Genomic DNA, 12107 nt, shown 5'->3' with positions numbered 1-12107 from the left:
TGAAAGAACCAAAGAAACACTTCAGGTATGTTTTTAATGAGGGAATAACATTATAACATGACGTAAAACTCAAAAAAGTTTATTTCACATATTAGTGCCTTTTTAAAATAAAAGTAGAGAGTAAAGCATGAATTACCTGAGAAAAAATCTCCATGTTTTGATGGTTTTTATAAGACATTTTGAATTTTCCCCGGACTGCAGGGCTTCTCACAGACTTCAGGTAAACTCCATGCATCTCTGAGTCTGATGTGGATCAGAACAGAACCAGGGTGAGTTTAACAGAACAACGTGCTAAAGACCGTCCAGGCTACCTACCGTTCAGTCCCTGGGAAAGGTGCATGTTGTCCACAACGAAGCCTTCCAGGGACCGATTCAGATCGGCTCCGTCCTCCTCATCAGACGAAACATCCGCTCCCTCTTCATCTTCTGACAGCTCTGCCTCTTCATCCAGAAACTGACGCACTTTCTGACGTCTGCGGTTCTAATGCAGAGCAAAAAAAACTAAATCTGAATTTAATGCAACGGTGCAGCTGAGCTGACATAAAAAAAAACATGTTAAAGCTAATTAAGAAGACCAGATACACACAGCTGTATCTCTGCTGGTGTCACCAGACGGGGGTAAAGTACCCAAAATTGTGCTCAGGTAAGATTAGCACTACTTCAACATAGTGTTAATATTTAACATAATCAGACTGACCGAAGTATAAAGCTAAATGGAAATTTTAGTATTTTAAGAACAAAAACGATAATAATTCATGTAAGTAACAAAAAATTACAATAAAAATCTGTTTCTTTGAATAAAAAACTTCACCAAAAACTGCAGGTGTGTGTCTGTGCCAGGTAAATTTTTTGTTAAATCATGTTTGTTTTTCATTTCGTTGGGTAGAAAATCCAGAGATTTTACTCAAGTAAGAGTAGAAATACTTCATAATAAAATTACTCCTAAAAGTAATTTTTTCAAAAACGTTACTCAAGTAAAAGTAACTGAGTAAATATAAGCCGACTGGGTGTCACTGAGCTTCTTCACATGGAAATCTAGAAGCTAATCAGTTAGCTTCACCTCACTGCCCATCTGTTGCCGTTCTGACCTTGTTGCTGGGCTGCTGGATTTGTTGCCTCTTGTCTCCAGTTGTTGTTTTTCTCCGCACCAAGATGGAGCAGTTCTGGAAATCATCATCGGAAAAATCTCCGATTTGACTTTCGTCAGTCTGGATGACAGAAGATTAGAGGTTATTAATGTCTCATTTACAGTAATGATACTTGTACATGTTGTTTCCCCCCATTTATGTATTACTGATTTTGGCCTGCTCTCCATGCCCAGAACCAAAGCAGCATTCAGGGTTTACCCCAGGGTAATATAAGCCTGGCGGGCCACCAGGCTTAGCATTACTTATTTATTTAAGTTATTTTGCTTAAGTGAGAGTAGAGATAATTCACAATATAATTACTCAAATAAAAGTAAAACGCACAGTATAGTAAAAATACTCCCAAAAGTAAATTATTAAAAAAAATAAATGTAAGTAAATGTAATTGAGTAAATGTAACTAGTTACTACCCAAGTCGGTGAGTATTTTTTCCACTGGTGATGTCGATATTCTTACCGTATTCAGTACAGAAGAACGTTTCTTCTTTGCCACCACCGGTGAGTCCACGTCACTCAGGCTCTTAGACTGGCAGAAAAGAATAAACATTTTATGTAACATGCTAATGCTAATGCTAATGCTTCCTAGTTACCGTAGCAAAATGACACGTCTTGTGATGGCAGCTTTCTTTTTTTGTTATTTTGGTTCCACAGCAGAGAAATTAAACTTTGTTGTGCTTCAGTTTGTTTGTGAACCTCATTGACAAATTTAAAATTGTCAATGAGGTTTGATATTTTTTGTCACTTGTTTCAGAAAGTGAAACTTTTAATTACACAAGCTGAATAACCCAGAACACCAGTCGGCCACAATCATTGACACCTTCCAACAGTAATATGGGTTATGCTGTTCTTGTAGCTAAAATTGGTATCAACAGGTCAAAATGTTTTTTTATATACAATTTCTGCCTTTTATGAAAAGAAAATGTTGAGTTAGGCTTTGCGCACCACGTCTGGGGAGGACAAGGGGTTGACCTTGTGATGTCTTCTTTTGAGAGGCACGACTTCCTCTTCACTGTCACTGCAACACTCTGCTAATGAGCAAACAGAAAAAAAACACATTTCAGCTACAGAATCAAACTGATTTACAGGTAAATTTAAATAAAAACAGGACATCAAAACAAAGTTTTCTCATTTCAGTAATTAAATTCAAAAAGCGAAACTCGTGTATGGATTTATGATCGTTATCAAACCTTCATTTTACCAGGTAAAATGTTTGAGAACTAGTTCTATAAAATCAACCTGAGAAAATGTATAAAATCATCACATAAGTAAATAAATCATATGAACGATATAAAACGGTAGGAGTAAAAGAATAATACATATTACACATAGTATAATACTTCAACTCCGCAAAAACACAAAGTCTTACCAAGTATTTTTGGTGTACTGTCTAGGATAAATACCTTAGTATATTTGACAAAACTAACTTACAAGTAACATTTCAACAAGATGTTAATAATTCTTTAATATTGATGAAAAATTACTAGTTATACTGGCAGATATTTTACATGTTGAGTTACATTCCTTGGGCACTGCCCGTTACCTACCAACCCCGGCCAGCCCAGACAGTTACCTAGCAACCCCAGCCAGCCCAGAACGTTACCTAGCAACCCCAGCCAGCCCAGACCGTTACCTAGCAACCCCAGCCAGCCCAGACTGTTACCTAGCAACCTGGGAGATTTTGTCCCATGTTTTAAGTGAAATAATCTGCCAATGGAACTTGTACTTTCTAATCAATATTAAGAAATTATTGACTTAAAATAAGCTCTAATATCTTGGCTAAAAGTTAATTAGAAGTTAATTTTGTCTTATTTCAAGTCCATTAAAACATTTGAACTAGAAACCAGATAAAAATACTTGGTAAGTTTTTGTGTTTCAGCAGTTATGTATTTTATTTCTGTTCATTTTGATCACTCCACCTCGCAGTTATTCTATTAAAACAAAATTATGTTTTTCAGAAAATTGCAATATAAAAACCAAGCCTAATCATTGTGTTTATCTACATTTTTCAACACATTCTTCCCCTTTCACTCAACTTTCCACTAAGATTAAAGGACACAATATTCTTCATTAGTAAGAAATGAGCTTTTGTGGCTTTTGAGAGAACCCCTTATTGATTGTACATCTCTGTATTACAAATCCCTTTCCATAGGTTTATTTATTCAGAGGAAAATAAATTTATTGAAATAAACTCTTGCAATCTGTCAATCTTTTTGAATGAAATTGTTGATATTCTAATTTATTGAGGGGTCGATGTTATGTAGACACGAATGAAGACAAATTGTTGTTTTATGAACAGACCTGGACGAGGAGAAGACTCTCCCACATGAATCAGTTCTTGCAGTGAATCACCTTCAGCTTGTTTTTGATTCATTTTAGAAGAGTCCGGTTCTGCAACCCGAGACAGGAGCATCTGTCTGGGTCCCAGTAACGAAACTGGAGATGGGAGTTCCTCAGTTTTAGACCTCCAATAATCCGTTTTAATTTGTGAAGATGACTGGGACTCTTTGAAGAGTCCGGCGAAGCTGCGACGAGGAGTAGAGGAATTAGAAACAACTGACTCGGCTTGTTTTTTAGGCGACGGAGATGATGCAACTTCCACTTCATCCTCAGAGTCCTCCAGCGAATAACCGAGATCAAAATTAACGGAGAACAGATCATGAGAGGAATCTGGTGGCTCAGGATTTGCTTTCACTAAAAACGAAATTTTGTTGTAGTGATCTTCTCTTGAGTTGTGGCTGGTTTGAATGTTTAGCCGAGTGTCTGAGAAAGGAGTTTTGTTTACAACGTTTAATATTTCTGTGCAATCTTTGGAAATCTTCCCAATGCCTTCATCGTTGATAGTTGCCTCGGCTGTAATGCGATCCTCAGGAGTAGGAATATCTGAAATGGTCATTTGCATGAACGCCTCATCGTCTTCAAACAAGTCCATGCTCTCATCCATCTGGACATTAACTCTGTCTTCACTCACACAATCAGCATCCATGGAAACGCGCTCCTCTGCATTGTCAACACTTTTTAAGTCCATTTCCTTCTTGTCGAATCTGATACTTTCATCCTCAAAAACCTCATCCCAGGTGGGACTATGAGGCGCGCCGTCCTCAATGCCACCCTCTACGTCGTCGTCATCGTCCACTTCCAAGCTGAACCTGACGGAGAAAGGTTGATCGTCCGGCTCGGGTGAAGGTGGAAGACCCGTCAAAGTCCTTCCTGCTACTAAAATGTTCTCCGGCGAAGGTGGAGATCGAGAGAGAAGCTCAGCTACGTTAACAAGAATGTCGTTCAGGTTCTTGAGTTTTTTTGGCGACAGAAGTGCGGGATATGTTATAGGAAGGTAGAACATCTCTTGAAGATCATCGACTTCGTTAGTTTTTGTATTAACTTCGCCTGGATTTGCAGGATCTCTGAGGGTTTGGTTAACGATGACGCAGTCGTCATCAGAGTTGTGTGATGGAGAATCGGCTTGTTCAGGGTTTAAGTCGTCAGTCAAACGTTCATCTGGGAGCCTCCGTTTCTCTGGGATCAATCGTGATGCTGCATCCTCCATCTCTGCTTCCTCGTCGATATATTCCAGTTCGGACCGGGATGAGTGAGACGGTTTGATCCTATTGATTTTAGAGCAATTCTTTGGGGCTTTTGGTTTCTTCTGCCTCTTTTCATCAGCATCATCTCTCTGGAGGTGAGGAAGAAGCTGCTGTTCGTAAAGACACTCCCCCTAAAGATAAATACAAACAGTATCAGAAGGTTAATTTTCTACAATTATACTATTGACCCTTTGTCACTTAATCATGATGGACATTGAGGGACAGGACTATTGAACAGGGCAACTGAGATTGTTTTCCCAAGTTGATTTTGCCATTTTATTTATGCTTTTACTTTGGCGAGCTGAGTTTTTTTTTCTTTTTTTATTCAGTTACCACAGACTAACTCTCAGTTTAAAGAGGTTAAGGGAACCCAAGAAGTTCAAACTGATTGGGTCACTTCACCAATCAGAACCACTTTTCTGCTCATGTTCACAATTTAATCCAATCAGGAAGTCCCTCATCATTTTGCAACCACATACAGGGAAGCAAAACTCTGACATAACATTTGTTATTCTCAGCTTTTATGATGCGGTAAAGACATTTAAAATTTCGTCTAATATGCTAATTTCATAAAGAAATAAACTAAGACATGATCCCAAACTTTTAGTGCTTAAACATCCATTTATTGTGAGATCTGAGGTGTAAATATATATGGCTGCCTGGCACCTGTGAAACTTTTGACCTGGAAGTGATTCGGCTAAAGTGGGAACCCCACAAGCACCGGCGGGGAGCCGTCGGACCCGAGAGCAGGACGTGGGAGATGCTCAGCGAACCCAGAGGAGAAAGGAAAAATAAACACGTCCCTTTTCTAAACCAAGCAGAAGACATTTAACACCCTCCGAAACTAAAATCTGCCCATTTTTACCTGCAGCTGATCTGGAGGAAGTTACTGTCACCCTCATTAGTTAACTTTCACCACAACATAAAGAAGATAACATATTAACTCAGTTCTTCCACTAAATAAATCAAAAGTTTTAATCACTTGCAAGCCACCAAATGTTTTAAATCCGAACAACTTCTAACTCCATAACAATAATAAGGGACATGCTAATGTTTTTTAAAATTATCATTAATAAGACACACATTTAAATTTTAATGTTGTTCCCTCTCAAATATTGCGTGAGAAATGTTTGTTTTGGATATTTACTCAAATTATCTGTACTTGACTAACTTTTTTTTAAAAGTATTTTAGGAGTATTTTTTTACTCTGCTGTACTTTTTACCTTTACTTGAGTAATTTCATTATGAAGTATTTCTTTTCTTACTTGAGTAAAATTTCTGGATTTTCTACCCACTGAAAAACAAACAAACATGTTTTAACCAGAAATTCACCTGAAGTTTTTGACAAAGTTTCTTAAGTTCTTTAATGAAAGAAACTGACTTGGAAATATTTTTTAGCATGATTTTCTTATTTTTTGCTACTTATATGAATTATTCTCATTTTGGTCTTTAAAATACCAAAATTTTTCACTTAACTTTATATTTTGTTCCGTCTGATTATGTAATTTTTAAATATTAAATAACCGTTAATTTGATCAGTTGCTCTTCTACTTGAGAAGATGTTTTACCAGATACTTTTTTACTCTTACTTGAGTCAAATTTTTGCCCACCTCTGATTAAATTAGAAGAATGTATTCAAAGTGGATTTAACTATTAAACTCAGATGAACATGCAAACTTTTCTGATTACTGCTGATAGTTTTGGCCTTGACAACATTCTCTGAATAAACAAACTATTTTCTGCTTTCTCTAATCCGTTTACAACTCAAATAATCTGGCAGGCAAACATTGAGCTGCTTGCTGCTATCGCAATCTCTTATTAACATTTAAGTATTTTGCAATTCACACAAAGGCCAAACATTTCCCACTGAAAACAACAACTGTGGATTACTTTGACAAACAAACACAAGTCAGTGCATAACTGCAAACTGGAAGGAAAAGGACAGTTTTCTTTACTTAATATGTTTTTCTTTACAAATAAAAATGCAGCTGCAGGCGTTTTAGGGTTTGTTTATATCAACATAACTCATCGAGAGACTTAAGTTTTTGCAGGTTTGTCTTTTAAGAATGTTATAAAACGAATTAGTACAGAATACTTCAAACAGAAATCGAAGTGCCAAAAACATGGGAGTGTTATTAACATCCAACAGATTTTATAACTTGATAATGGTTTAGTTTTAATACATGGTGCAATAAAATATAAACTGCAGTTGTAAGATTATGTTGTGGAGCCTTCAGACCTCCAGAGTCGATATTTTTCAGTTATGAAATCAAATTCACGGTGGATTAAACTGAACTCTGGCCCAATTAATTGATGACCACATTATGTCTAAAAATACCAAAAACCAAAAAAAACCTGGAGGATGAAAATAGAAGCAGCAAAGACTCGGTGTTGCCATCATTTTATGAAAAACACAAAGTGGAAACCCCTCTCTGCAGATAATCTCATCACATTACAATAATTACATGAATTCAAAGCACAAAGAAAGCAGCATCTGTTTTAATCAAGCTGCATTTTTCCTCCTCACAAACCGTCTCCCTGCTAAATTAATTCATTAACTGCAACTGTTGTGATCAGTATGAGGGAAAGTTTGTGGCTCGACTTCATTCCAGTTGGGATTATAAACTGGATTTTACGGCATTGTATTGTTACTGGGATTAAATTAAATTAGAATGCATGTTATTAAATGTGAGCTGTAAATGTTTTTGGAGATAAACTGGAGCAACAGTTTTGTTTTGTTTTGATTTTTTTCCTGTCAGATTTTATTAAAGTGGAAGTTGTTGTATTCTTCCTTTTGGTTCAAAAAATAAATTCTTGTGGCCTAAATAAACATTGCAAAATAAAAAAAAAAACACAAAGAATGGGATATTGTTAACAAATAAAAAATCATCCACAGCGCTGCAAAAACAAAATCTTATCAAGTATTTTTGTTTAGTTTCAAGTGTACAAACTTTAATACACTTAAAATATGACAAAACCAGCTTTTAGCAGGTTATTTGAAGTAAATAACTTCTTAATATTGATTAAAAAAGGATGAGATTTTGTGTTTTTGCCGTTAAAACATGAAAAATGCTCTTAAACGATACAGTCTGCTCTAATTTTAACTCCGTTTTAAAGTATTTTTGATGTAGTTATAGCACAAATATATTAGTTTACTTGAAATAAAACAAAACTAACTTAGAAGTAACTTCTCAGTAAGATGTAGGAGCTTGTTTTAAGTTAATGATTCTTGAATATTCATTTAAAAAAAATAAGTAAAAGATACACTGGCAGATTATTTCATTTAAAAAAATGGGGAAAATATCTTGTTATAAATTTAAAAATCTGCAGGTGGAACTCAATGAAGGCATGTTTTACTTAAAATAATCTTTATTTTGCTGAAAAGTAACTTTTAAGTTAGTTTCCAAGAGTACAAAGATATTTGAACTAGAAATCAGACAAAAACACTTGTAAGATTTTGCATTTTTGCAACGTAAATCTCATTATTTTGGGTCACTTTTGAAGCGATTTGCTGTATTTTTCTATTTTACTTTTTGTTAAAAAATAAATCTTTTTGGAATCAGTTTTCTGATCTCCCTGTGCATGTAGGTCGTCCTGGCCTGACCTACTTCCATCTTCCTGGGTTTATGTAACGGTTCATGGAAACGTTACATAATCATATGAGAGGGGGGTCTGCGTGCAAACCCGCCGTCCGTCTGCTGTGAAGAGGCAGAGCGATTCAAAAACAAACAAACAAACAAACAAACAAACAAACAAACAAACAAAAATCACTTCCTGGCAGAAACCGGGTCTAAAGGAGGAATGAGTTACTGGTGAGCGAGAATCAAACCAAAAGAAAATTTAACTTTTTGCTACAGTGAGAAATCAGCTGAAGGAGTTTTCTGGACGATCCTTAAAAAGCAGATTTTGGTTGATATACATTTTTTTTGTCTGAAATATAGCAAGAAAGTCTCTAAGATGGTAATATTGGGCTGTTGGCCTGTCGCAATAAGTAAAAAAAAAAAATCAACAAATCAATTTGAAGTTCAATCATTTCCATTTGTCTGATTTATTTTTTTTCTTTATAACAAAAACTGGACGACTAAAGTCTTCAGTTTAGTATTTTGGTCTCTTTTTTTGAAGGACAATTTTATTTACAAAGACTTTATGATTCATTGTATTTTTTGGTTTGTTTATTTAATTTGGATATTTAAAACATCTTCCAGTTCCAGTGTTATATTTTGTAAATACAATGTAAATAAAGTCAATTAAATTTCAAATCAACTTTTGTTCAAACCAATATTTGTTCTTTCTTTTGTGAGAAGCAGATCAGTTACTCTGTACTTTTTACCAAATACCAAATACTTTTACTGGAGTAAAAATATGTTGAAGTAGTTCTTCTCTTATTTGAGTACAATTACTCACAGTAAATTTTCTTTACTGTGGTTTGCTTGAAATAAAAAAGGTAATTTTCTTTAGTTCTGCACCAAACCAATCAAATAACAGTAAGCATTTAGATTCAGCAAAGTCCACAAATTTATAAAAAATAAATTTAGGCCTCAATTTCTACTGTAGGTTTAAGATTTACTTTGTCATTTATGGTCCAATTAATCCTTAAATTAACCGTATTTAAAAAGTTTGCAGGTTATATGATTACGTGAAGCTTTTTATCTGTATTATTCCTCTTGGATGCATCCAGGTGTGATTGTTTCTCGTTTATTATTCAATAAACTGAAGAGGTAAGAAGAGCCCACCTAACTATAATCTCTGACCCACTTACAGGGATTTGGACAAATTCAGCGGTCTCACCTGAGATACGTTCTGCCAAAGAGCAGATGGTGAGACAAAGACAAGAACTATCTTTTCCAAAACCTGATATGTGATGACAGTTTGTATAATGGGAGCGTTCCAGGTAAAAGTAACTCTTACTGATCTTACTGGGTTTCAAATGTCATCAAAACAAATTGGCCTGTTTACGTATTTCTGCTCCAAATGCTTTCTAGGTTTATATCATGGATGATGTTCAGTGCCTGGGAGAAATATCAGAAATGTCAGATTCCCGCATTAAAAGAAATGTAGAAAATATTCGACCCAAAAAGTTATAAAACTTCTTTTAAGAAGGGAAATAACTGGGACTCTTTTTACAGATATTTTTTCTCTGGTTCTATAATAAAAAAGTTTCCCAGTGTTTGTACTTTGGTGAGTTTTGCTAGTAATAGAAGTAGTAGAAATACTTAAAAGTAAAAAATACAACAAAACAGTAGAAAATATTTGGGACCCCTTTTAAAACCCAGAATAATATTCTGGTATTTCTCTAGTCTGTATCATTAAAATATTTTATTTTGTGCTGATCAGATAAAATAAAAGCATTTACAATAAAATTCTGTTGCATTTTTCACAAAAGGGAGAGAAAATCCAACAGAAATCAGTTTTCATTTTGCCGAGTTTGGCCCAAAAAGTTTGAACAAAAGTTGCACCAACTGCAGGATCGGGGCCGATCGCCGATCTTTAAAAAGCCGGGTCCGATTTTTTACCTGAAAGGTCAGTGACTACTGTTAACCGCATTCATTCCTCGAGATAAACTTAAAATAAAATAGTTTGTAATTTGCGTTTCAGTTACAAATGTGATAAAGTTCAAGCAGTGTGAAACTTTTGCAAGGCTCTGCAGTTGCTGTCAAAATAAGCAATTTGAAAATCCATCCAGCTACAAAAGTATTTTTTCCATCTCATTCTTTCAGCTCTATCATCAAGTTATAGTAAGGTTGGCTTAATTACTTTTGCATAATTCTGCTGATAAGTCGTCACTAATCATACGCCTCTGCCATGGGACAAAACCCCCCAAAAAAACGGAAAAAATGTGATTCTGAAATTAGATTTAAGTTCACAGAAAGGTTCAAACAGATTTTGAAGAAAGCAGCTGTTGTATTTTTAGTGCCTCCCCTCTCTAAAACGACGGCTCAGGGGTTTTTTCTTTGGATGGAACTGAATGGAGATATGACGCTACAAACCGGAAACAGATTTTTTATTTTTTTTTAACCAAATCCACAATGAAGCTTGTTTATCATTCAAGGAATTTGGCTTTAACGTCACAACACCAAATATAGCAACTCCAAACAAACCACAGTTGTATGTTCATCAGCAGAGCAGCTGACTCCTCTCATCCATGTGAGTTTATAACATTTGGGTTTCCTTTGGCTAAATGCTCACTACTGTCTCTCCATTATGAAACCAGCAGGATTTACGCAAGATACTTGGGACCATTTATGAAACCATTTTCCCATCACCAGGCACCTGATCTGTGTACACTGAATTACAGGATTGTAGATGGAAACAAAATTCAATTCATAAGAATTAAACTGCAAAAAAATTGTAAAATGTGTAAAAAAAAAAAAAAAGCTTTAACACCAAATGTATAATTTTTGATACATTCCATGAAAAACCTGCTGCATTTGATAAATAAGTTGCTAAAAATGCTATAAATATTTAGAAAAATAAACATTTAATGAGAAAATTGTTTTTAAAATTGTAAAAGTGCATTTTTTAATGATAATAAATGTACATGTCCATTTAAAAATATGTATTTTACCTAGTTGAACATTCTTTGGATTGGACTATGCCATTTTGTTAACAGAAAAGTATTTTATGTTATAAATTTGTCCTTACCGTGCAATATTTTATTAATTTTGTGTTTTTAATAGAATTTATCACTTTCTGCCATCTCTTTAGAAAATTACTCATCATTTAAGAAATATAAATACACATTTATGTTCAAATATGATTAGTAGAAAAAGGTAAACATCTGTTAATGTCACATTGATTCAAACAGGAAGTGCTTTTATTTTGAAAAGAGAGCAAGTTATCATAGTTTATTTCATTTTGAAGCTGTTTTTGCAGGTTTAAATGTGAGTCTAATCTTTCACACCCACCTCGTTCCAAGGCCATTGATGTATTGAAGAATGTCGTTTGGTTTCACTCACGCAGTTCGTCCTGCTAACATCCCCCCAAGCTAAATGCTAACGCTACAAACGGCCATTGTCTTCGATGTCAAGGGGTCGTCCAGATTGCATTGGTTAGAAAGTAAAAAAAAAAAACGTGACTCTCCCCTGTGTGAAATCTTCTGAGACGTAATTGTTTTACTACTAGACTGTAAACAAAGCCACCATCTGAGAAATTATTACAACTGCAGCTAATGATTATTTTAGTAAACTGATTATTCTGATGATTAATCGGATAGAAAAAAAGCGCCGTATTCTGCCAATTTTTCATTTAACCAAATAAGCGTCTTTTTTTTTTTTTTTTTTTTACAATACTAGAAATACATTAAAAATGCAAACAAATAACAACAGCAAGCAGTTATAATGGGTTCCCCTCATCATCCCTCATGAGGGATGATGGGTAATGTT

The 12107-nt window shown here is 34.9% G+C and overlaps 1 protein-coding gene across 4 annotated transcripts in view; it reads right to left on the bottom strand.

Moving 5' to 3' along the window:
• The window catches only part of fancm (FA complementation group M), a 43958-nt gene that overhangs the window by 5280 nt on the left and 26571 nt on the right, over nt 1-12107 (bottom strand). For 3 of the 4 annotated variants that reach the window (XM_044142081.1, XM_044142079.1, XM_044142077.1), the window contains 6 exons: nt 3443-4856; nt 2087-2172; nt 1602-1670; nt 1089-1208; nt 316-481; nt 137-243 (listed from right to left, as the gene is read on the bottom strand). In XM_044142081.1, coding sequence (XP_043998016.1) covers nt 137-243; nt 316-481; nt 1089-1208; nt 1602-1670; nt 2087-2172; nt 3443-4856 — 1962 coding nt within the window. The remainder of the gene's footprint in view (nt 1-136; nt 244-315; nt 482-1088; nt 1209-1601; nt 1671-2086; nt 2173-3442; nt 4857-12107) is intronic. The other variant, XM_044142078.1, reaches the window with a different exon arrangement.

The sequence above is a fragment of the Gambusia affinis genome, linkage group LG16, assembly GCF_019740435.1.
Source record: "Gambusia affinis linkage group LG16, SWU_Gaff_1.0, whole genome shotgun sequence".
Lineage (NCBI taxonomy): Eukaryota > Metazoa > Chordata > Actinopteri > Cyprinodontiformes > Poeciliidae > Gambusia > Gambusia affinis.
The sequence above is the reverse complement of the archived record's forward strand: the minus strand, read 5'-3'. Positions and strand labels throughout refer to the sequence as shown.